Here is a 23,367-nt window from a genome sequence, read left to right on the forward strand (position 1 = left end):
TCCTCCCCCCTCTCTCTCTCTTTTTTTAAGTTGCAATTGATGGAAGGGAGCGCGTGCATTTTCCTTGATCAAGTTGTCAGTTGTGTGGCGAAACTTCACGGTCTCGGAGAAAGGTTCATGATATGTAGTTACAATTAATGCATGTGCCAGCCATATCTCTAGAGGTGGTACTATAAGAAAAGGGTTTTAACACATCAAATCTCATAGCCGACCAAAAACGGACGAGTGAAGAAAGTTCAAACCACCGTCAGTAAGACCTGAGGCGCTGCTATAGTACTGAGGGACACAGACGCAGCGACCTACGTACGTAGACTCCACCGGTGTGAGTCATTTATACTTGTGCTCATCAGTCTGACTCACTCTGTACAAACACCACTCAAACACTAGTCGGCGCCTGCAGAATAAAACTGCCTGCAGGCGACGCCAAAGCAAAGCAAAACAAATAACTAATGTTTTATTCTGGTTAAAGACAACCCTGATTGAATTTGTGCTCATCGGGACGATAGGATGAAGAGATGAAAGACTTAAAAACAGTTCAGTAATATGCTAATAAATAAATAAAAAAAATCAGCATCACAATCGGTGCGTCCCTATTTTTTTTTTTTTTTTTTTAACTAGCAAATATTGAGTGAGATAAAGAGAATATGTGCTGACATCAGGGTTCACTGCATTCACAGTATCCTCTATGACACAGTTACCCCTGTGTTTAATACAGGTTCATCTGCCTCCACTTTTCTAATCAGAACAACAGAGCTATGACTCACTCCATACATTGTTCTGTGAAGGAAAAAAACACCTTGTGGGAGTGGAAGGGTAGTGATCTTTGTTTCTGTAGGTGGATTATGAAACAACTCCAGGGAGACCAGGAGAAAAACGCCTATACTCTAAGGATTATTCCAATTTCTTTCAACTAAGATTTTTATGTCTGTGGTTTTTGATCATAATTATAACTATATTTAAAAAAAAATACTGAAATTTTTCTTAATTACGCTAAAGTACTGAGTGTGATTTGTATCAGGAAAACAATCAGACGGCCTGACAGTTATAGTAGAATAAACCGTCTGATACAGACTTGAACGCAGGTGATTAAGGTCACATTGTAGAGCATATTATTACTTAAAAGGTGATTTACAGCATGTATATTTACATATCGACTCTGTGATCATCGTTTCAAATACAGACAGTGACACAATTTGATACCAATATACATGTTATATGACACCAGAGCAAACAAGCCCTTATTGAAAAGGAAATGAATGACTTAATGATACTCTGAGGGTTTACCTTTTTGTAAAGATGCAGATATTCCACTGGAGGTTGTTTCCGTTTCTCTGCGATCTTCCCCAGCATGTAGTGAATAAGCCACTCTTCTTCATCACTATCACCTTCGCAACGGGAAGCCCCCTGGAAACACTTAAACGCTGTCCCTAACATGGAGTCTCTCCTTTCTTCCATCTGAAACAACACCAACACACACGACGCACATGAAGCACATTGTCACGAATGATTTTAGCTTAAGGTGAAAGATCAACTCATTAAGCAGAAGAAATTCTAATGCGGGATAATCGAAAGTGACAGAGTGTGACTGCTAAGTTAACACGTCTGACGTAAAAAGCGGATCCAACACAAACAGGCAGTTGCTATGGATGATTAACATGTGTCTCACCTGTTTAACCACATCTGGGGGGAGCTCATTACGCCACTGTTTGAGCTGCCGTGAAGCAAACGAATGCAGTGCATAGGATATGTTACCATACTCGATCCACAGAGACAGGTTAGAGCTGTCAATCTCCAGGGCCCTCTTAAAGCAGTTGAGTACGGCCTGGGAGTGCTTCCAAATGGGTACGTCGCTTTTCAGCTCGTTTGAGTTTAGCTTGTCCTGGATACGGCTGGCCCTGGCTAGAGCCATACCAGCCCAGGAGTCAAACCTGAGGAGAGACACAGTTTACGTATCAATGACACTAAGAAACATTTCAGTATAATCAAATTTTCACTGCTCTTGACTTAAGGGGTTTTCATATTTTCAATTACTACAATTACATTTATTTTCCAATATTTTCAACTAAATGGATCTGACGTGTGTGAAGAAAGTAGCTACCTGTTAGGACACACGCATATGTCATGCAAATAGAACTTGATGGCTTTGGACTGCTCCTTGTTCTTGAAATGATAATCAGCCAACAGGTAGTAGATCTCATTGATGATCGGAGGCGCAGGAGCGCTGCCATCGGGAAAGCTCGGGGCCTTAAAGAGATTCAAGTTCAACATTTATTTAGTAAATATGATTCTCAGCGGCAAAACCAGCAGATGAAGATAAGAGTGACATGACGGCAGACGTGGAAATGAAGACAGCGTTTAGTACGTCTGACTCAGTAGTGTTATTCACATTCATTCAGGCCCTTCCGACTGACCTTTTCTGTCGTGTCCTCGATGTAGGCTGCCACCTCATCCATGGTGAGGGTGGGAATGTCACTGGTGGGGGCGATGCTAGCGAACCTCCTGAGCAGATTGGCCAGTTCCGCAGATACTGTGCTGGTCTTATAGCTGTCGAACTCAGGCAGAGACTTAGGTTTGAAATACTGGAACATGAAGAGGGTGTCACTCCAGAGAAGCTCAACCTGCAAAACACAGATTAATTCCCCTGAAAACATTAATGTTACCGTTCATTATATGTTATATATTCTATAATTGTGGACCAGTCATCTAAACGCATAAACTGTGGGCATGACACCCACCTGGTGGCCGGACACATGCATTACAAAAATAAAAGAGACCAGGGGCTGTGCATACAAGACTCCTGCTGGTTTAGTCATTAAGATATAATTAGTTATTCCAACATCACTGCTGTTCATTTACTTTTATTAGACATCATTGGAAATGTTCAAAAATACCCCTTAGTGGTAAGCTGCTCCTAAACTGAAGAAATTATAGATTGATTTAACATTTTTAGTATTCTGGGAGGAGAGAGGAGCAGAGCAAGGCACGAAATAGTAAGATAAAGTGACAGTGTGAAGTACCACAAACCGGAATTTTGCAGGTGTGTTGTTTGCACGTCATCTAAATATATTCACAATCCTCACTCAGTGAAAAAAAAAGCCATTATTTCATTAACGCTATTCCAGTGCCTCAATTTATTTTAATGACAACAGACGTGCCCACCTCAACAACAGCGTTAATGGATATAGACTTTTTTTTCCTGACTCTGAGGATCACTGAGGGTGTACGTTTGCGTCATCCGCAGTCTAGAACAGGTGAGGAATCATACCAATTATTCAGAACCTACAGCCACCTCTTCGCTGTTTCACCGCCTCGTCATCACCGTTTGACTCAGTCACACCTGGCGTTAATGCTTTTACATTTACAGTTAAACAACTTTGCACAGGTTAACTTTAGTAATATGTAACTAAAACTATTGGCAATGCCACAAATGCTGTATTTACCAAACCAAAAGCACAAGCAAAAGATTTTCATGATGTTTTTTTGAACATGTGTGTGAGTAACCTGTGGAGATGAGTGATCCTCAAGGTAGCGGGCCTTGCTCTTCTTACTAGGATACGCATACAGACAGAAAAAGCACTGTTCCAAGGCCATCTCCAATTCCTCCTTATAGGGATGAGCTTCATTGTTCGTAGGGGCTGCAAACTCTTTTTCCAGGACCTGAACCTGTACCAAACAATAATGTACATCGTTTTTAAATTAAAGGCAGATATGCAGCTGTACATGAACTCACTATCTTGGTGAGGACACATATATTTTCAGAGAAAATAATACGCAAACAAACTCACATAGAACTTCAGGAGTGCACCCTCTGAGTTGCAGCACAAGGAACGACGGCCAAGATACTCGTGGGCTGTGTTCAGAAGCATGAGGGAGGAGGGCAACATGGGAGTATCTGAGTCATCTGAAAAGTGAGAGATGACAGAGGCAGTCAGGGTAAGAACTGGCATTGCATAAGCTCAGAGGGGAAAGTACAGGCACGGAAATGAGGAGCCAACAAACCTTCGTCGTCTCCCACAGACATATGTTGTCGAAGCATGCAGTCAAAAGCAGCCTCTTCGTGTTTGATGATGCGATACAGGATAATCCAAGGCAGCACCGAGAAGAAATACGGTTCCTTCGGATCATCAGATATGGCCATGCTAAGATCAATCAACTGAGGAAAACAACAACACAGATAATGCATTAACAATTAAAATATAACTATATTTATCTTTCATAGTTATCTTTTAATAAAAGCAGTGTGGTCTACGGCTCCATTCTAACCTGAATTAGGTTGTTTGCCAGTCGAGCCATACTAGAAAAGTAGGGAACTTTGCTTAGAAGCTCAGTCTCTTTGGTGAAGCAGGTCTCAATGCCATCTAGCAACTTTCCAATGGTGATGACCCACTCCTCCTTGCTAGGGGGAGAGCTGTTTGGAGCAGAGTTGAGTTGCTGCAGGGCTTCATTCAAAGCCAGCTCGCTGTACTCCAGACACTGCTGGTAGTCCTGCAGCTTCAGCAGCGAATTCTAGGGGAGAGAGTTGAAACTCTTGATATTAAGTACGAACCATCACAACGATTTAGAAAAAAATGTTGATATTCTTGTGGTGGTATGTCTAACCTGCAGCAGCATCAGTTGTGCAGGGCGTTCAGGTGCTGAGCTCACAAACTCCAGAGATTTGCTCCTGTTTCCATAATTTAGTGTGGGCTGCAGCAGACGCACCACAGACTCAAAGTCTGCTGATTCAAAGAGACGCTGGATCTCCTCCAAAGACTGACAACGCTCCAGAGACTTGAGCCTTTTGTCAATCTAACGATGGACACAGAAGACACCAAAATGATCAGAATAGCAGGAGATATTTTGAGAAAATAATTTTCTATTACCTAAACACTGGACCAGAAACAATAATATATTAGAAATGAGGAATTTATAGATGAAAAAAAATAATTTACTGGCCAACATACTGACCTCTTCCACAGAAATTGCTGCATCAACACGTAGGTTAGGCAGATTTATTGTGTAGTATTTCCCGTCTGGTGTCTTTGGTTTACTTTGCAACAGGCCTACACAGACATCATAACTCTCAAGGGCCAATTCCATATCTCCCTGTCAGAAGACAAGAAATACAGACTTACAGGTCACGTCTGGTTGAGACAAACCGAAAAGAATCAATATAATCAAATATAAACTTTACCTGTGAGGCCAAAAATCGTGCCTTCAGCCAGTAGACTCGTACCATAACATCTAGCCAGTCGTCCTCAAACAGGTCTCTTTGGGATGAACCGAGGGCCAGGAGCAACATATCACCCTGGAAGTGCTGCCCAGGGAATTCTGAGTCAGTATCGCTGCTGGGACCACTGGCGTTTCTTCTTGGGGTAACTAGACAAGAAATAAAAAATATGGTTACAAGGCAAACATAAACTGCTCTAGGTTTGTTACCAAACGCATCGTGAAATATGAGGATGACACAGCAACAACGACCTGGAATATAGACAGGATGTAAAGCAACCAGTGGACTGGTATAACACCAACTTGATTCTGAAATTCAAAAAGACAAAAGAGCTCATCATTGACCCAGTCACACAGCAACTCTTTGTCGAAAATAAAGCCGTGGAATCAGCCGAGGGCATCGAGTTCCTGGAGGCTCAGATAACAGACAGTTTGAAATGCAAACACTGCATCCCTTGTAAAGTAACATTTCTGACACATTTTGCACCAGATAAGGACAACACATGTCCCCCTTTCCATCCTCACTTCTTTCTGCAGAAGCACCACAGGGAGCAAGCTGACCAACGGACTCTGTCTGCTTTGGCGGCTGCATAACCTCAGACAGAAAGTCAATGGACAGAGTGGTGAGGATAGCAGAAAAGATCACTGGCACCCCCTTCCTTCTATCTAAGACAATGCAGAAAAACCCCTCCCTGCTAGCCTGTTGGAAGAATTTTCATAACATCTGGAGCAGAACAGTCAAGTTCTCCGTCAGTTTCATCCTTTCTTCCTATAAGATTTATTTTAAACACAATCAATCAACACATGTATGTTTGTTTGTCGAAGGGCTTGAGATGTGGAAAAGGGCATAACTTACATAGTACTCCTCTGAGGGAAATAAAATGGCATCACACTATAACATACACTCCCAGTCAAACGTTTGGACACATGTTCTCACTGAATTGAATGGGAATTTGTGTCCAAACTTTTGACTGGTAGGGTAAATTACATTAGTTTTGCCAAAACCCAGCCAGATCCAATCAGTTGAGCACATGTGGACTCACCCGTTTTCCCTTTGTTGTGTAATGATTGCTCCAACTGCAACTCCATACACGCCAAGCTCATTGCCAGCATTTCCTGTAGATGTAGTAGATATGAAACGCTTATTACTGGTCATTGTAGGCAAATGATATTTCTGAAAATACAGCTGTCACTAGTAACAGTTTAAGTTATAACTTTTCCACAATTAGAGTAAGCCTCAATGTCGAAATGTCAAATATTTTTACACAATGACAGACAATTAGAGTGCAAACAACAGTTTTAAAGCTGCAAGCCACGCACAAGACACAACCCACTGAATGGTTTAATCCTTTTTCTTTACAGCAAGCGGTGCCTAGAAGGTTAACCTCTCAGTCTAATTCATGTTCACAAAATCCTGTCATTTACCCGAATGTGCTGGTTGCTGCAGTCCCGAAGCAGCGGGTTAGGAAGACCACTGCTGTGCTTCCTCCAGGTCTGATAGACCTCCAGCACCACAGCAGTCAGTCCTCGAGGCCAGTTCTCCATAAACTTCTGACCCACTGCTTTCAGATAACGCATCATCAGGTCCAGTATACCACCATTGGTCATACTGTTGAGCAGGAACTTGTGGACATCCTCTTGTTCTACAGACGGGAGAGCACATGTGTTAATATGACCAAAATGACAACATGGCACAAATGTGTTTGGAGGATGCACTACATACCAGACTCCATGTATTCAACCGAGTCAACAGGCAAACAATTTCCATGTAGAGGCTGTATGTCCTCCTTCCCATCACACTGTGTCTCCAGATTACTCAGACTCTCATCATCATTATCAGGATCAAATTTCCTTAGCCTGCGACAAACCAGTGACACGACCAGAAGTGTTTTAAATGACCACTCAACTACAACAAGCTCTGTATTTAGGAACTGAACCGAGGTTTAGTGTGAACTACCTGGAAGGTAGGTATTTAAAAAGCAGCTCCTGAAAGTCAATCTTCTCTTCCTTCTTGCACTTCGTGTTTCGAACGCGTGCTGAACGTCGCTTGGCCGTCTCCCCACTATCTTCTATGACACGTTTCCTTTTTGGAGCCTTCTTAACTTTATCAGTCAGTGTAACGTCCATTGCTGTAGCTGTGGAACATACAGGAAATGATAATTACATAATAGTGAGGACAGATGCATTTGCAGTTGAGAGAGAGAGAGAGAAAAAAAATTAGAAAACAGGGTAAGAAAAATGTCATAATCATAAACAACTAACCAACAGGAGGAGCAGAAGTGGTGACCTCCACAGTGGTCTGGGTGGGGGTGATTTGAGGTTGCGTAGTGAATATAGACATAACTGCTGGTTCAGTGAAGGTCACTGGTGGTAGGGATGAACTGGGACTGCTGCTCAGGACAGTGGTCTGGCCCATACTGACTGGGCTGGCTGGTTGGGGGAGGTTCTGGAGGAAGTTTGGGTCGCGGTACTCTGACAAGTCGATTCTGCGCCCAAGACTCGGCCGTGGTGGCTGACATGTGGTCTGATGTCTGTACATTTCAAGAAAGCTTTCGCCCACATGCTTCCATCTGAGAGAAAAGACATAGGAAATGGTGTAGGGGAACAGAGGTTTGCAAAAAAAAAAAAAAAAAAGCCCAGAAATCACTTGTCAGCAGCTCAGACAAGAATTTCAGGATCCAAAGTTCAAATTTTATAGCATTGCACGAAAGCTGAGCATGAGCATTTCCTGTAATATAAATAATTATCTAGCCTTGGGGAGAAATATATATATGTTAAAATATTATTTTAATTTGAAATATTTGAAGTGTAAAGACAGTTAAACACTGACAGGAAAATAGTAATAAAAAAAAAATATTGCAGCACTCACGAGAGGCAGCGGATGGGCTGAATTAGAACGAGGTCAGGTTTTGGTTCACAGTGAGAGAGAGCCTGCCTGCGCCTCCGTATCTCCAGTGCCTCCTCTACAATGGATTTGCGCTCTTCTTCCTCCACTTCCACATAGTGAATAGACATGTCGCTGCAAATAAGCAGAGCACAGAGCTTTGTCAGTGACTGGGAGCGCAAAGCTGCAGCTAGAGCACATTCTGAACTGATGAAGCGATAAAAAGTGAGCTGGCCTCACCATTTCATGAACATCTGCATCGTGTCCCTCTTTAGACATGGCTGCTCTGCAAAGATTTTTTCCTTCAACACCAGGCCTTTAGTGTAACAATGATCCTTCTCCAGGGCTTTGGCAATAAAGTACAAGCAGCCTGGGAAATATAAGTACATGGTTAGTCTTCTTTCCACATATAAACTGTCATAATGGTAACCAGAAAAGGATGTGTCACATACAAGTGTAGTCACTAAGTGTGTAGAGAATAGTTATGAGGTTATCCAGGCACGGCCAGTGGTCTGGGTTGCAGTGAAGTCCCTCCTCAAACGCGTGACGAGCTAGAGGAATGCGCACCAGTCGCATCGCCACCTGACCTATTTTGTACCACATGTTCACATCAGTGGAATCCAACATCACTGCCTAAGAAAGATCAGAACAGAAGACACATTAAAAAAGGTGCATTTAGTTGCATGACGCTGTGAAATTCTGCAATTAAACTATAAAAGCCAGACATGTTATTGATTTACCTCCAAATAAAACTCCATAGCTGTCTCAAGGTCATCCCGCAATGCAGACATAGTAGCCAAGTTTTTAAAAGTTGAATATTTCAACATCAGCCCGGGATGCTTGAGACCCACTCTCTGATCATCTGAGGGCATGGCCTTGAAAATTAGAGTAAGCAGACACATTAGGTTTGGCACAAAAATTCAGTGCAGGTTGAGTTTAAAGCCACCAAATACTTCAACAGACACACAGGTATCTAGACAAGCTTTGTGCTAGCACATCATAAATCGACACTCAATATTTAAACATAGTCTGATTTTATTTTTAAGGTAAATAACGTCTGGCCTGGCTTAATGCAAGCAGACCGTCATACAGTACCTACAAAAGACAGTTACAGTCTTCTCTACAACTATAATAAGTTGTTTTTGACAACATTGACAGGGCTAATATAGTGCACGGTATTATTTACCTCTTTGAGCAGTGGAGTTTTGAGAAGCTCATGATAGGCTTTAGCCGACTCCTCAAACTTGTCATGTTTTTGCAGATCCAACGCTTTGTGGTATAAAGCAAACGCCTCAGCTTCCTACAGAGATGAATAAAGGAAAAAGCAGACTTCCTTTAGATCCACCGAGGTGGAGGTGGGGGGGTTCTTAATATTGCCTACCTATAAACCACAAGCTATATTTCATACTTGGGCCTCTTTAGTCTGACTCTTGCTGCTTCTCAATGGGTCCTGAGACTCATCTGCAGCTGTTGCAGCAGCATTTAGAGCTGCAATGCGAATCTATAAAGGGCAACAAAGGAAAGAGATGGCATGTAGTAATAAATCTTAGGAAGGGGAGTTTGTAACCAGTCGGCACGATCACAAAATGTTCATATGTAATATGTTACCATTTTAACACATGGAAAAGAGAGCGTCTGCAGTCACGGTTTGCAGGTTTTGACCGGACCTGCAGTGTGGAAACAGAGGAGAGAGAAACGAGAAATGCATGAAGGCAAAAATGTAACGTTGCTTTAAGTAGGTCGACTGTCTCGTCTTCAAGTGTACCTCCATCTTTCACTGTTTGTTTTGTGTATTTGAAAGCTTCGAGGCAAGGAAACAAACCACCAAACTGAGAGTAGAGGAAGGCAACTCGTTGCAGTCAACTGTTGTGACTTTAATGAAACTAGTAATTGTGAAGGTCTTTGACCGACTAACAGTTAGCTAACCAGACCGACGTCCCCTCAGAACTTAGCCTGGTTAGCTTAGCTCTGCGATGGGACAGAGCTCAGTGTGTCCTGAGTTGCCTCCTGTTAACAACACAACTAGAAGTCCAGACAATAGATGCAACAATTAATATCAAGGCGTGCTGGCAAAGTCAAATAGCCGACAGCTCACATTTTTATCTCAGATGGACGAAATAAGAAAAACACAGTAGCTAGCGTTAGCTTGCGTTTCACCGGGCGACCACATGACCTACCGTTCATTCCCGGTTTAATTGCACTTGTAAAGTTGCAAACACTTAAGCGAGATAGCTAACCCCCAGAGGACCGTGGTCACGAAGCTGAAATGCATCTTCAAACTTCATTTATTCATCATCCTTTGTTGTTAAACATGGAAGTGAGCGTTTGCGTCACAGCGTTACAATTCCTACCCGCCAACTAGTAAAGTCCTCGCTGATTGGCCAGTACACTGGGGGCGTTCTCAGATGACCAATCGGATTTCGGGTTCTTCGGCGAAAACCCATGCTACATCAACACAGACAACAGAGTGAAATATCATTTACTACGAAGGTAAATGTTGCAATGTTAATGTAGTGAATACAAAAAATCATGAATAATAATTGAACTACACAGAGAAAGTTGTCAACTGAGCGTTAGTTTTTGGTGTATTTGAAAAGCAGTGTTTATCTGTATAAGGAAAAGATGTTCCTATAGGAATGGGAATTTATTTATTTAAACAGAGACAATATACAAAAAACATTAATCTTGTTGGACCAGTAAATATATCTTAAGTCAGGTTATAGCAACATTTGCTAATATCCACCTGTATTCCCTGGACAAGTAAGAACTGATGGAGAAATAATATTAGAATCACTGAAATATGACAGGCTAATGATAATGATGATGACCATGGTATTTCAAAAGTGGACAAACCTAACTACAGGGACAGGGAACAAGGGCGTCAAGTCATAAAAAATGCATATTAGAGCTTAAATCAGCTGCTGCAAAAAAAAAATTAATACATTACAAGGAAATAATCATACAACCTATGAATTACATTACTTCTATATAAGTGCAAAACCTTTCTCAGACATTGAGTTTATTAAATATTCAGTTAGGGTAGGGTACACAGCCATACTTTTATTCATTATTGTGCTACTGTCAGCATTTTGTAGTGTGATCCGCATAGTAAACAGACAACCACTAGAGGGCAAACTTTTATCTTTTAATCATGTGAAGTGCTTTCTCTGGGCTTAAGCAGCTATTTTTTCTTTTCTTTTTACCACAGGATGTTCAGTTCTTTTGATCTGCATTAGTTTACTGTGACTCTTAATTGTCATACCAAGATCATAGCATTTTGATTAATATTAACACAGCTGTCAAATGGTGCAAGATCATTCAAAGCAGCTTCATCATTTGCCCCAGGTGGTGGTATATGTGTGGTCATGCAGTTTTTGCGTTTGCAGTTTGTGCAAGATTATATCATTTTTGGGATTCATTGTGGCAAACTGTAGCAACTTCTGCAGTTTCTGGGAGTAACAGTATACTGTTTTTGTCCTCAGTGACCCTGTCTGTTGCAGTCCCTTGTTGCTCTATCATCGTTTATCCCCGCCTCCTTCAACCCCCACTCTCATCCTTACCCCACCCTTTCTCTGCCTCGCCTGTGACTGGCTGGCCGGCTGTCTGGCACCATTATCAATTCTTTCTGTCAGCATGCCTGCAAAAAATAGCTTACGTCACAGTCATTACTGGCTCTATAAAAGTCTGAGTAATGCAGATTCACTGTGCAGTCAATCCAGCTACATTCCCACTCATAGAGCTGCCTGTCTCTCCAGTGATGGCTTCCTCTGGTTTTGACCCTTACTTTCCTTCTACTTACAAGAGGAGGGTAGTTGTGCGCAGTGCAGGCTATGGAGCTGGAGGAGGAATAGGGTCTAGGTCTGCCTACTCCACTCACTCTGCCCCAGTGGCTTCCTATGCATCTTCACGCAGAACCTATCCAACATACACCCGAGCTACTTCCAGCTACTCCACCTTACTTTCTGCTCCAGTGTCTGCAGCTGCCACTGAGCTACGCCTTGACCAAGCAGCCCAAGTCAGTTCTGAGTTCAAAGCAATAAGGACCCAGGAGAAAGCCGAGCTGCAAGACCTGAATGACCGCTTTGCGAGCTTCATCGACAGGGTCCATGAATTGGAGCAGCAGAACAAGTTGCTGGAGACGGAGCTCCTGCTGCTCAGGCAGAGGCAGGTGCAGCCATCTAACCTTCGGGCCCTATATGAGCATGAGATCCGCCAAATGCGTGCTGCTGTAGAGGAGGCCCGCCACGAGAAGCAAGCAGCCCAGGACCACAAAGATGAGTTGGAGAACGTGTTGGGTAGTCTGCAGAAACGCTACGAGGACGAAGTGATTGGCAGAGAGGAAGCAGAGGGCAGGCTCATGGATGCCAGGAAGGGAGCAGATGAAGCCGCACTGGCCCGGTCTGAACTCGAGAAAAGAGTCGCAACGCTGCTGGATGAGCTGGCCTTCCTGAAGCGCCTCTGTGAAAGCGAGATCGCAGAGCTGCAGGCCCAAATCCAGTACAGCACAGAGGTGTCAGTGGAGATGGAGGTAGCCAAACCGGACCTGTCTGCCGCTCTTCGCGACATTCGAGTGCAGTATGAGAAGCTGGCCCAGCGCAACCTACAATCGGCCGAAGAGTGGTTCTGCAACAAGATGAATGTGATGACGGTGGGCACAGCACGCAACACAGAGAGCGCGCGCAATGCCAAAGATGAAGCCGGAGACTATCGACGACTGCTCAGCGCTAGAACGCTGGAGATTGAAGCCTGCCGTGAGATGAACCAAGCTCTGGAAAACCAACTGCAGGACGTGGAGGAGAAACAGAGTGCTGAGATCTCTGCACTGCAGGTGAGGGGCAAACACTGAAATAAAGGAATATGAAGGTTGCAATAACCTCTCCCTTCAGTGAAAAAGGTATGGTTTAAGTGGCTTTCTATTTTTTATTTTTTGAGATTCAGGTGTGTCTGACGGCCTATATGGCAAGCTATTAAGGCGTTTTTAGGCTTTTGTTACGCCAAAGTTCAGTTGAGATCCAATATGCATTCAGCGCACAATTTACTAACATTTCTCTTTACACAGGATACAATCAGTCAATTGGAGGAAGAGCTGAGAGCAAACAAGAATGACATGGCTCGCTACTTGAAAGATTATCAGGACCTGTTGAATGTGAAAATGGCATTAGATATCGAAATAGCTGCATACAGGTAAGTCTCATACACAGTCTTTCCAGTGTTTAGTACATTGTGTTCTAATCGCGGAGTTTAAAGCAATTCCTGCAACAACTGTATTTAGCATCTCATTTACTGAGTACCTATGCCTTATTCTGTCAGGAAGCTGCTCGAAGGAGAAGAGAATCGACTAAATGTGGCAGGACCGGAGTCTTTCTCTCTTTACTCCCAAGCCATGTATGCTGCACCATCCTATGGCAGAACATACTCTATGCAGTCTCAGCTGAGATCTGCAGCCCCCTACCTGCTGAGCACCCGCTTGTATACATCGCTCTCCACAGAGGAGACAATATCCGCAAGCCAAGCACAGCAGGCGGAGGCCAGCCCTGCTCAAGAGGAGGAGGAGGAGGAGGAGGAGGAAAAGCAGGTGGAGGAGGAAGAGAAGGGGGAAGAACAGGAGGAGCCTGGAGATGAGGAGGAGGCAGAGGAAGAGCAGGGAGAAGAGGAAGAGGAGGCGGTAGAAGAGGAGGAGGAAACGCAAGAAGAGGAGGAAGCACAAGGTCAGTGTGGAAATTTTGCTCAATTTATTTGTGCACGTGTCCAGTAGAAATGTAATCCTAACTTCTATCCCTCCACACATCATTCTGGCAATAAAGAGGGTGAGGCGGAGGACGGACAAAAAGAAGATGGCGGGGAAGAAGGAGAGGAGGACGCTGAACAGAAAGATGAAGAGGCGGATGAAGAGGGTGAGAAGCAGGAAGAAGACGCTGAAAAGGAAGAAGAGGTGGAAACTGACGTGAAAAATGGAAAAGCAACAGATGCAAAAGTTTAAATTTCAGTGCTTTAAAAAATAGCTGCAAGCATTTAGCTGAAGAATGTACAAAATTCTCTGGTGCTCTACATACACAAGTGTTGCATTCAAAACCAAATGAAAATCTCTTGAAATGAGAAGTGTGGGAGAACTTAAGCTCTGTATGATCACTGCTGGGTGACTCATAGCATGTATGCATATGTGCACACTGTAACAGCAAAAAAAAATTAAGCAATGTGTAAACCTAACGATTAAGGAAGGATGTGTCAGGTGTAGAAATACTGCTTTGTTTCCTGGGACTTGACTGTCACCAAAATATGCCTGTACAACTGTTCATTTGTGCAATACTCCGTTTGAAATGCCTTAGTCCAATATGAGTGCTTTAAGCCTATGATGTGCTGCATTAAACTCCAATAAAGCCTTGAAGCCATGTCAACCCAGAGACTGCTCCAGGTTTTTCATTTACACAAAATATATATAATTTAGCATAAATAAATACCTAGGCACCAAATGTCCAATTTCACAAATGGAGATTTCTCTTTTTCTTTGAAAAATGTTCTCATAATAAATGTTTCTCATAACAATGGAATGGAAAAAGTACATAAGTGGCAGCCCAAGGGCCCTTGGTTTTGCTCACATTGATAAATCTTTCGACAGCCGGCAGGAAGGGAGTGTTGCAGCAAAATAGCACGCTCAGCATGTCTAGATTGTCTCAGATCTTTTTCAGCAAATGAAGTTAACCCAGTTCCAATGCATGGCACGAACAACTTATTTACCAAAACAAACAAAAAAAAACAAATTTTTGTCATTTTTTACATGAAAAGGGCAATAAATCAGTAGATTTCTACTGAGTTAGCAAAACCAACATGTCAAAGAGTTATTTCACAGCAGCATTTTCGTCTTTATTTTTATAAGTCAGGGGGTCGTATCCATCCTGATGCGTCTCTGTGTGATCAGTGAGCTGACACTGGTGTTTTTCCTGCTGCCTCACCCTCATCCACATCACTGTCCATAAATCAGGGCGCACTGAAGCTTTTACGACTCAGCTAGCCTGCTGCACCAAAGACTCTGGCCAAGTGTCAACTCAGAATGGCGAGAGGGAGAGAAAAACTGAGTGCCATTTCATTATTTCATTAGCGAAAGAGACGGGGAGATTGAAGGGGAATCAAGGAGAGAGGAGAAGCAGGGAAATATCTCACTGCACTAAACCTTGACAGAGGACAGACTGTTTTTTTTTTTCGTTTTTTTTTGTTTTTTTTCCATTTTTTGTCCAGCAAAGAGGTGGATGAACCAGCGGTTTCCTTTAGGCATCTGCAGATGTGCAATTCCCATCACTTAAGTGCACCGTAAACACACAAAAAAGCCCTCTCCCGTTGTCTTCTCACTGATTTTAGAAAGAAAACACACACACAAACAAGTGCATATAAAGGAAAGAGCTTCTGTTAGATTTATTTGAAGCACAGTCTCAAGGTTTAATACATATATGCATTTTTAATACATATTGTACATGGTTCACTCAGTCTTGCATGTGTAGAGGCAATGCCCTAAACTGTGTGCAGTCACTTTCTCCTCTCTCTCTCTCTCCATCCATCCTCTTTATCCTTGGTTTACCCAACCCTGAGTAAGACCACATTATGCTTCTCCTCGTTTGCTTTCATTTGCTACCATAAGACATTTTCACTAAATACTCAAAAGGAGCATGATTTGTTATATGCACGTGTTCCACCACTCACATGTTTTCCTGTTGAATTAAAAGTGCATACGGAGGATACAGGTCTGCTACTGGCCGGATTTTACTACACAAATCACCCCGCAGAACAATCGCTGAGATCGTCATAAAGCTCTTCACAACAGATGACATAAACTACAAGCAGATATACAGATAAACTCCCACTAGACTTGCTGGCTGCTAGGGAGGCTTTCAAGGTATCGTGTGTGTTGGTGCATCGCAGGGCACAGTATGACACGGATCCCCTGTAAATGTTGAATATCAAAGCGTGGCTGTATTATTATTCTTTTTTTTTTTTATCCCATTTCATCTCTCAGATATTGAGTTTGTGCTCTGTTTCATCTGTCACATTTGGGCTGTAAAAAGATGAGTATATAAATCTTACGGCTCCTTCCTTCTTCTGGGCATGCAGTGTGTCTGAAGGAGGCAGGTCCATCACTGAGGCCCACTGAGACCTCCCAGACTTATTTCACAAAAAAAAACAAAGAGCTGCAGGGGCAGCCAGGGACTTCGAAAACAACAAAGTCTCCTTTAAAACATCATACAAGAAGTGTTAATATAGTACATGTTTAAGTTCTATATTTTGCTTTACTATCATGTGACAGAAAAACTTCAAAAGTCAGTGAAACAGTTTATAATAGTCACACTGATGTACAGTGACTCCACCATTAAATTCACCATTAAACATGACAATGGCTTTGTAACATCATCATAAACTATATAAAAAAAGACTTATCTGTTCCAAGCATTTGACAGCACATTGTGTAAAATATTGTGGCTTAGCCCCAGATACACAATACGTTGCCTTTGTGAGAAAAAGAATATCAGCTTTTCATCTAAACGAATGTGTATTAGTTATCAGACATCTAATCTACAAAGTAAAGAACCACCAACACAGAATTAGAAAAACATGTATTTCTACATCTCTCCTATAACAAATATGGATGTAAAATAATAATAATAATTATAAAAACAGAGTTGCAGCTTTCCATGTCTTTAGAATGACACATTTTCACCTTGAGAAAAGTGCTCATCATCCGGGTTTTTAAACTATAGAGTGGGCGTGTGCTGTCCTCGCAGGCTCCGGTCCAGACAGTCATTGTGGTCACACCGCAGTCTGCCTATTTGGACGTTACAACGGTCACGCTTTGTCTCTGTAAAGACAACGAAATCTAGATAAGAGTTGTGGCTCCCTCTGCTGATACGAGAGAATCGCGTAATTAAAAGGCTCCGTCCAAAGAGCTTCCGCATTGGCCTGGAAGAATGCAGACAGAGGCTGTTTCATTTAAAAATGCTGCACTCTAGTTTTAAAAATAGCTATTTGCTTCTTCTGGTGCACAGGCAATACAGCTTATAGCTTCAGTTTTCAGATGGCCTGGTGCACCCATTACGGTGGTGATGCTTTACTGAGTCAAATGGAGACAAATGGGGGAGCCTCGAGGTACATCCCTTCTCTTGCATCACATGCTACAAATGAGATATTAGACATGTGGGTATAAATGTGCCTGAGCTTACTGACCTGCGGAATCAGATTCTGAGATCATTTATTAAGGTAATAAATTTCATACATCATTCACGTATCTGTCTATATTTCTTCAGATTGCTCTGCGCTTAAAATCCTTCTCTGCAGTGTATTTATCTGGGTTGCATCATTACACAGTAACCTTGGTGGCAGGAATGGAGGATCATGTAGCAAACCAATAAAAAAAAAAAAAAGCTTTTTGGTAAATGACTTAAGTTGCTGTAAAAGCAGAAAAGTTTGGATATGATTTCTTGCTACAAAAGTCCACGACAAAATCAATGTCTGCCGCAGGATGTTAAGTCCTTGTGCCCAGACAGTGCTTTGACCTCTCCTTAAAGCGCTGTTGGATTGAGCAATTACCTGATTCTGCAGCCAGACAGCCAGGTGGATGCTTAAGCCCAATTTGCCTCTGGCGTCATGCAGTTCTGGCTGTGGACCTAGAAATCCATTAGGCCGCTTTTCTGCATGAGTCTCGGGACTGAACTCCTCAGTGGGGACCATACGAGTGTTTGGATCCCTTTGTCTTCCAAGCATTATAGTTCCTTGCATCAGATCACAGTTCACTAAGTTCAGGATTGCCAGGCACTGAGTGGAGCAAAGCCAGGGCAGGCTTGATTTATATACAGCTCTTCATACATATGGATGCTCGGTGTGCTTCATCTTTGTGCGTCCCATAAAAATAAAACACACGGGCACACGCACTCAAGCATATACACACAAAAACACTAATCAAAGGCGGTAGAATGCAGGAAGGCGGACCATGTGGGGAGCATTTCCATTACCATTTCAGCTGTGTGTTGCACTAGATGTTGATTCAAACTTATCAAACAGTACGAGGACAAAGACTCTACCATAGTCAAAATTACTGCAGCCCAATTCTGCACGGACTGAAGATTTGGTCCCACCCACGGCCAAGTTTCCACTTCATGCCGAAAGTGAGAACAAACAGTCTTTGAGTCCCAACTGTTCCGACTCTGCGTCCACCTGTTTTAAATTTACCTCACACATCTGCACATGCTTGGATTACAGATTTTGTTGTACATATATATATAAAGACAAAAATGTATCAGTAAAATATTTCCCTAGTTAGTAAGTTTAACTTGAAGGATGTCAGGATGTCAGAGCATAACACAACCTGATCAAAATTACAAGATGAGGGCACTGGAGTTTTCTTGTGAAGAATCCGGCCCGTCTGTTCCTATTGCTTAAGGAGCACTCAACTTGGGATGAACTCGACAGTTCACCTCTGCTTGTCAAGCTGTCAAACACATTAATGCAAGGCATGCGCACACACTCGGACGCGTAACCCCCCACCCGCTTGTAGCAGATCCTCTTTGAAAGATTGTGTGGAGGAGGAGATATGTACAGTGTACAGTATACAGTTTAAAATAAAAAAAAAAAAAAACAGAAGAAAATGTGACACTGTGTCTCGGACTGTGTCTACTGTATGCAATAGCACAGCGCAGTCAGGTGATGGCAATATTGCATTCGTTTTAAACCCCTGATAATAAAGCTTTGATATGACAGAAGGTATAAGGAGAATTGGAGGTGAAGACGACGTGAGCAGATGTACAGCCACCTTACAACAAGTTCAAATGTCCGGCAAGCACCTACAGGACACACAGAAATCTTAGAAATTGTATGTAGCTTCAGGGCACATTTCTAGTCTACAAATATTCAGGATGGGCTGGCGTACTGCATTTGAATATTTTAACTGTGTAAGATTTGTCAAACAACAGCCGAAAATAAATGGCGCTTCTACCTGTTCAATTGATCACATTCTCGGCCAGACTCTCACGGTTTTGTTGCTGCCATATGTTCAATAGCTCCGTCTTTTGCAGAATAATGAGTCAATATTCTCTTTCAATCAGACTGTGTTGCGTTAATTCACCACATGCTGCCTTTTAAAGCGGACGCGTCTCAGTGCAAGTGTGGGCAAAAAAATATAATGGCAACTGTCCTGTGAGGGGGAATGACAAAAGCAGTGGACAAAAGCTGGACGTTATTGACAGCACCATTTGGTTGACCTGTGCAGACACAGAAAAAATAAACACACATGATGGTCAAACAAAGGGCTAAGTGGGGCTACCAGATCTCAGAGCCAACAGCTGTAAATTACTTCAGTGGGGCAGGGGAAGGCAGGGGGCCGGTCTCATCTCACTGCGTGAACAAGTCAACACAGTGCTTCTTCTGGCAGTGCTTCCACTGTGTTCCTCTAAAATGTGTGGCTTGCATGAAATCAAACATGTGAGGATGCTCGGCCTGTTGGTGCTCACGCAGAATGCAGCACGTCTCATTTTGAGGCACGAGTAGCTGCTTTGCAATTCAATCTCATTTTTAAATGAAAAACAATAACCTGACAATCATTTATTTATGACGCGCCGGTGATTTATAACCCGGGCTTCAATTAATTATTCCAGTGTGTGTGTGTGTGTGTGTGTGTGTGTGTGTGTGTGTGTGTGTATGTATGTGTGTGTGTGTGTGTGTGTGTGTGTGTGTGCGCCGGTGCTGAATTTGACACCGCCGAGAGTCCTTGAAGCAAAATAGTTCGGTCTCGGTGTAATTTCCCTGAATTCAATTCAAAGCTCGTTTGAGGATTTATGAGGAACCGTTAGGGTTATCGATTGGACTCATGTCCAGAGAGAAGTCAACGAGGGGGGTTCACAGCCGTGATGAGTCGTGGTGCGTTTAGGGGGTAGTGTCCTGGTTCACGCCTATCCCCTTCTTCTTCTTCTTCTTCTTCTTCTTCTCTCTCTTCTCCCAGCCGTGTTTTGCCCTCCTCTCCCCTCCCCGTATAGAAGTCATGATGGCGGAACTGTAGGCTTCGGGACGAGCAGGAGTGCACCGCCCGCCCTCGTTTAACAAGTGTACATAGTTATTTATTTATTCAGCCAACTTTCACGTCTCCCCGTCCCGCTATGACCCGCTGGATTCCCACTAAAAAAGAGAAGTACGGAGTCGGTAAGTGTTCAGCTACGAGTGTTTTGTTAGCTCAAAGCTCGCCGAGTGAACTCCCAGCAACTTCAAGAGAAAGGGGGGACTCAACGCCGCAGTTGGGAAACACAAATAACTGGCGACTTGTTGTTGTTGTTGCTTTACACGGCGCCTGTGAACGCTGCACGGTCCACAAGTCTTGTTTTTAGACGTTCACCCTCCTGTGTCCCTGTACCCTTATGTGCATAGCCTGTTTGTTTTTAGTGAGAAGTGACTTAGTCCATGATAGGTGGAAAAATGGAAAAGAGCCAGGAGTTCAATGAGCATACCACTCATTCCTGTTGCTTAATCTCGCCGAGCTTACTTGAAACTACAGTGAAGTTAAATAAATCTTCATTTTTTGCTGAAAGGCTCTTTATAGCCCCCCTCTCAAGGACTCCTGTAGGCCCCCCCACATGGGAGCTGTGACTGTAGCTGGACTGTATGTGAGATAAGAGAATATTATTTGCATAGACATGAGAGGAACTGTTTCAACAAGTGGCATGTGGTTAGAAGTGTGAAGAACTGACCACCTAGCGCATTTTTGTTTCCTCCACAACTTTACAATTTCCTCGGCAGTCTTCAAACAAGGTGTGGCCCTCACCTGTAGTACATGGTATGTGTGTTTTTTTCTTTTTTTTTGTGGTCTGCAGTCTCCTCAGCATGCTGCTCATGCTATCATTGAAGCTATCCACGCCCTCAGGGTAAATTGGCAGTCTGTTGTTTTACTGTAATGCCTATATAGTCAGCACATATTGCCCGGTTACTAGTTACCATTCTGACTCACTGCTTAAGCCAACACATTTTTTGCTTAACATTTCCGTGTGTGCCGCAAGCGTGACACACACACATGCTGAGATAGTGGATACATTCAGTGTTTCTTGGGCAGGTATGAATCAGAGTTCCGGGACGTGGGCCGCTTGCACTCTGACCTGGAGCCTATCGTGGACTTTATCTCCAAGCGTCGCTGCTGTCGTGACAGAAAACTTTTAATATGGGCATGCAGTGATTTGTGTCACGGGCATTCACCCTCTCGGTCATACACAGATCAGCGGGAGATGGCGGGAGAAGTAAATAACATTGTTCCAGGCATTCATGTGTGCACCACCACTCCATCGCAATGACGCTTCTGGATGGCAGCAGCCATCCCCCAGCAGGATGCAGCCAGACACACACAAAAATGGTTTAGGAACAACTCAACAAACATTAAAAAACTGTGCAATGTGTTGACCTGGCCTCCAAATAAAGACCTAAAACAGTTTTTAGAGGCACAAGGAGACCTACGCAGTGTTAGGAAGGCGGTCATAATGTTATGTCTGATCGCTATATATGACCTTGTTTTAGCAGCCGATGTTAAGGAATTTTCTCCTTTAATCCTTTTCGATTCCCAGTGTGGCGATCAAACCTGCGGCTCCGCTTGGTTGTGTAGACGGTGCCGTTCGATTGCCATCCGCCTCAGAGACAGAGGAGGAGTCACTAACACTAAATATAATCCTTAAAATGCCATCGGATCCTGTAGGACGGCTTATGTTTTTAATCCGATTAGATAACCCCGACTGCGCTCAAATACAGGCAACTACATGTAGGATGAAAGAAGAGATTGTAAGAGTTTTGATGATATCTGTTATATCATGCTAGCTAACAGGGAAATTGGGCTATTATGAATCTTAAGATATCAAAATCTTTTATGGTGAATTTATGACACTTTGGTCATAAGATGGTTTTTAAAAAAAAAATTTTATCCTGAAGAGCAGTGCTGCATTAGAGGCTTAAACGAATCAATGAAGTCATCACGTTTTGGGCAGTGTTAATACGTGTATATCCCCAAGAAGAGCTCTGTGTAGTCAAATAATGGTAATGATGTCACTTAAGTGAGCAGTTGGGAGTACAGGTCGAACAAAAGAATAAATCTGTAGCAAGTAAGTTTACCGGCCCCCTGTAGCTACTCCTCATTTCTGCTTGAAGCTATATTAGCTGCCACTAGCATAACATGGATATTTAAACATGGCTTTGTTAAAGGAACGCTGAGCAGCTCATTAGAAGATGGCACCTGATTCATTTAAAAGAGTGAGGTACTTGCACCAAAGATGTTCTGCACATTTCCCCAGTTATGGACTCGTCCTTCATCGGGGGGGGGGCATGCTGACGGGACTCTTCTGTACGCCTCTTTTATCCTTTCCCAATTTTATTGTATTTAATGCATCAAATATTAATACAGTGATAATCCTCCTACCAATCAGAGCCATGTTGTTGTAAATAAATCTAACTCAGATGACCTCTATGAGTGCATCGCTGTTACTCTTCTGTTGCCTAAAGACTCTCATAACAATTAGTTTGGACCCGTACTTTCCCACACAGAAACACTGTGGGTGAGGTAATATGGCTTCCAGGCTGGGTTTTTAAACCAGGGTGCCTTACATTACCTGTACTAACAAGGAATGGCCGCTGTGCCAAACTCTTCACACAGAAGCCTAGTGCTGCTTCCGAGTTCATGGAGTCTAAACAGCTGATGACTTAAACCTCCTTTTCTATTCCACATCAAATCTAAATTGACGCTGCCTCCTAAATAACTTATTTGCTGTGGGCTGGTGAAAAGCGTCTTGAAATTCCACTTGTAATTACATAGAAAGTGCATTTCCTTAAAATGATAAATTCTTACTTTCTTAGATGGTGTGTTATGAACAAAATAAATCTCTTCATATTTGCAGTGTGCATGGATCACAATCATTACATCCCTGTTGTCTCTCGCTCCAATGTCAAACCAGACTGCAGTCGATGATTTGGGGATGAGCGTTGACCTTGTTCCCGATATAGACTGACTAACCAGATGGTTGCTCAGTCATTACTTTTAATATCAAATTAATTATCGGAATTCTTTATCAACCTGGAGAAAGGCATCTGCTTCTTTTTCTTTTTTTTTTCTCCTTCAGATAAGGCAGTTGTAATTTTGTCTGTTAAACACTGCAGCAGGGGTTTTAACCCGAATTAAAAGATAAATCAAAACGGCTGTAATTTTATCCCCCCGCCCCCCTTTTCTCTCTATTAGTTTTGAACTTGAAAATTAACTTTCTGATTTATTGATAACCTATAGG

The 23,367-nt window shown here is 42.8% G+C and overlaps 3 protein-coding genes across 13 annotated transcripts in view; 2 read left to right on the top strand and 1 right to left on the bottom strand.

Annotated features, from left to right (window-relative positions):
- cabin1 (calcineurin binding protein 1) overlaps positions 1-10,442 on the bottom strand; it is a 35,216-nt gene extending 24,774 nt beyond the window's left edge. For 6 of the 10 annotated variants that reach the window (XM_047591322.1, XM_047591320.1, XM_047591319.1 and 3 more), the window contains exons 1-25: positions 10,270-10,442; positions 9,701-9,759; positions 9,501-9,593; positions 9,279-9,392; positions 8,833-8,967; positions 8,545-8,725; positions 8,333-8,462; positions 8,078-8,227; positions 7,471-7,778; positions 7,166-7,343; positions 6,932-7,065; positions 6,634-6,851; positions 6,252-6,324; positions 5,458-5,517; positions 5,174-5,358; positions 4,948-5,085; positions 4,600-4,788; positions 4,264-4,506; positions 4,000-4,153; positions 3,786-3,901; positions 3,502-3,663; positions 2,412-2,618; positions 2,099-2,244; positions 1,667-1,928; positions 1,285-1,455 (exon numbers count right to left, since the gene is read on the bottom strand). In XM_047591322.1, coding sequence (XP_047447278.1) covers positions 1,285-1,455; positions 1,667-1,928; positions 2,099-2,244; positions 2,412-2,618; positions 3,502-3,663; positions 3,786-3,901; positions 4,000-4,153; positions 4,264-4,506; positions 4,600-4,788; positions 4,948-5,085; positions 5,174-5,358; positions 5,458-5,517; positions 6,252-6,324; positions 6,634-6,851; positions 6,932-7,065; positions 7,166-7,343; positions 7,471-7,778; positions 8,078-8,227; positions 8,333-8,462; positions 8,545-8,725; positions 8,833-8,967; positions 9,279-9,392; positions 9,501-9,593; positions 9,701-9,703 — 3,750 coding nt within the window. In that variant the 5' untranslated portion in view covers positions 9,704-9,759; positions 10,270-10,442. The remainder of the gene's footprint in view (positions 1-1,284; positions 1,456-1,666; positions 1,929-2,098; positions 2,245-2,411; positions 2,619-3,501; positions 3,664-3,785; positions 3,902-3,999; positions 4,154-4,263; positions 4,507-4,599; positions 4,789-4,947; positions 5,086-5,173; positions 5,359-5,457; positions 5,518-6,251; positions 6,325-6,633; positions 6,852-6,931; positions 7,066-7,165; positions 7,344-7,470; positions 7,779-8,077; positions 8,228-8,332; positions 8,463-8,544; positions 8,726-8,832; positions 8,968-9,278; positions 9,393-9,500; positions 9,594-9,700; positions 9,760-10,269) is intronic. The other 4 variants (XM_047591321.1, XM_047591318.1, XM_047591317.1 and 1 more) reach the window with 2 other exon arrangements.
- Positions 10,443-11,768: 1,326 nt separating this feature from the next.
- LOC125011678 (neurofilament light polypeptide-like) lies at positions 11,769-14,493 on the top strand. The gene is made up of 4 exons (XM_047590924.1): positions 11,769-12,920; positions 13,152-13,276; positions 13,403-13,800; positions 13,897-14,493. Exons 1-4 carry the CDS (start codon positions 11,784-11,786, stop codon positions 14,070-14,072), a joined length of 1,836 nt encoding a protein of 611 aa, XP_047446880.1. The 5' UTR covers positions 11,769-11,783; the 3' UTR covers positions 14,073-14,493.
- Positions 14,494-19,979: 5,486 nt separating this feature from the next.
- dock5 (dedicator of cytokinesis 5) overlaps positions 19,980-23,367 on the top strand; it is a 29,779-nt gene continuing 26,391 nt past the window's right edge. For both annotated transcript variants that reach the window (XM_047592219.1, XM_047592220.1), the window contains exon 1: positions 19,980-20,263. In XM_047592219.1, coding sequence (XP_047448175.1) covers positions 20,221-20,263 — 43 coding nt within the window. In that variant the 5' untranslated portion in view covers positions 19,980-20,220. The remainder of the gene's footprint in view (positions 20,264-23,367) is intronic.

Source organism: Mugil cephalus, chromosome 8 (assembly GCF_022458985.1).
Source record: "Mugil cephalus isolate CIBA_MC_2020 chromosome 8, CIBA_Mcephalus_1.1, whole genome shotgun sequence".
Lineage (NCBI taxonomy): Eukaryota > Metazoa > Chordata > Actinopteri > Mugiliformes > Mugilidae > Mugil > Mugil cephalus.

Bases quoted from the DNA above. Each gene is read 5' to 3' on its own strand.
- LOC125011678 (XM_047590924.1), top strand. From the start codon at position 11,784: ATGCAGATTCACTGTGCAGTCAATCCAGCTACATTCCCACTCATAGAG. The intron at 12,921-13,151 runs GTGAGGGGCAAA...CTCTTTACACAG, and splicing joins CTGAGATCTCTGCACTGCAG to GATACAATCAGTCAATTGGA. The intron at 13,277-13,402 runs GTAAGTCTCATA...TTATTCTGTCAG, and splicing joins ATCGAAATAGCTGCATACAG to GAAGCTGCTCGAAGGAGAAG.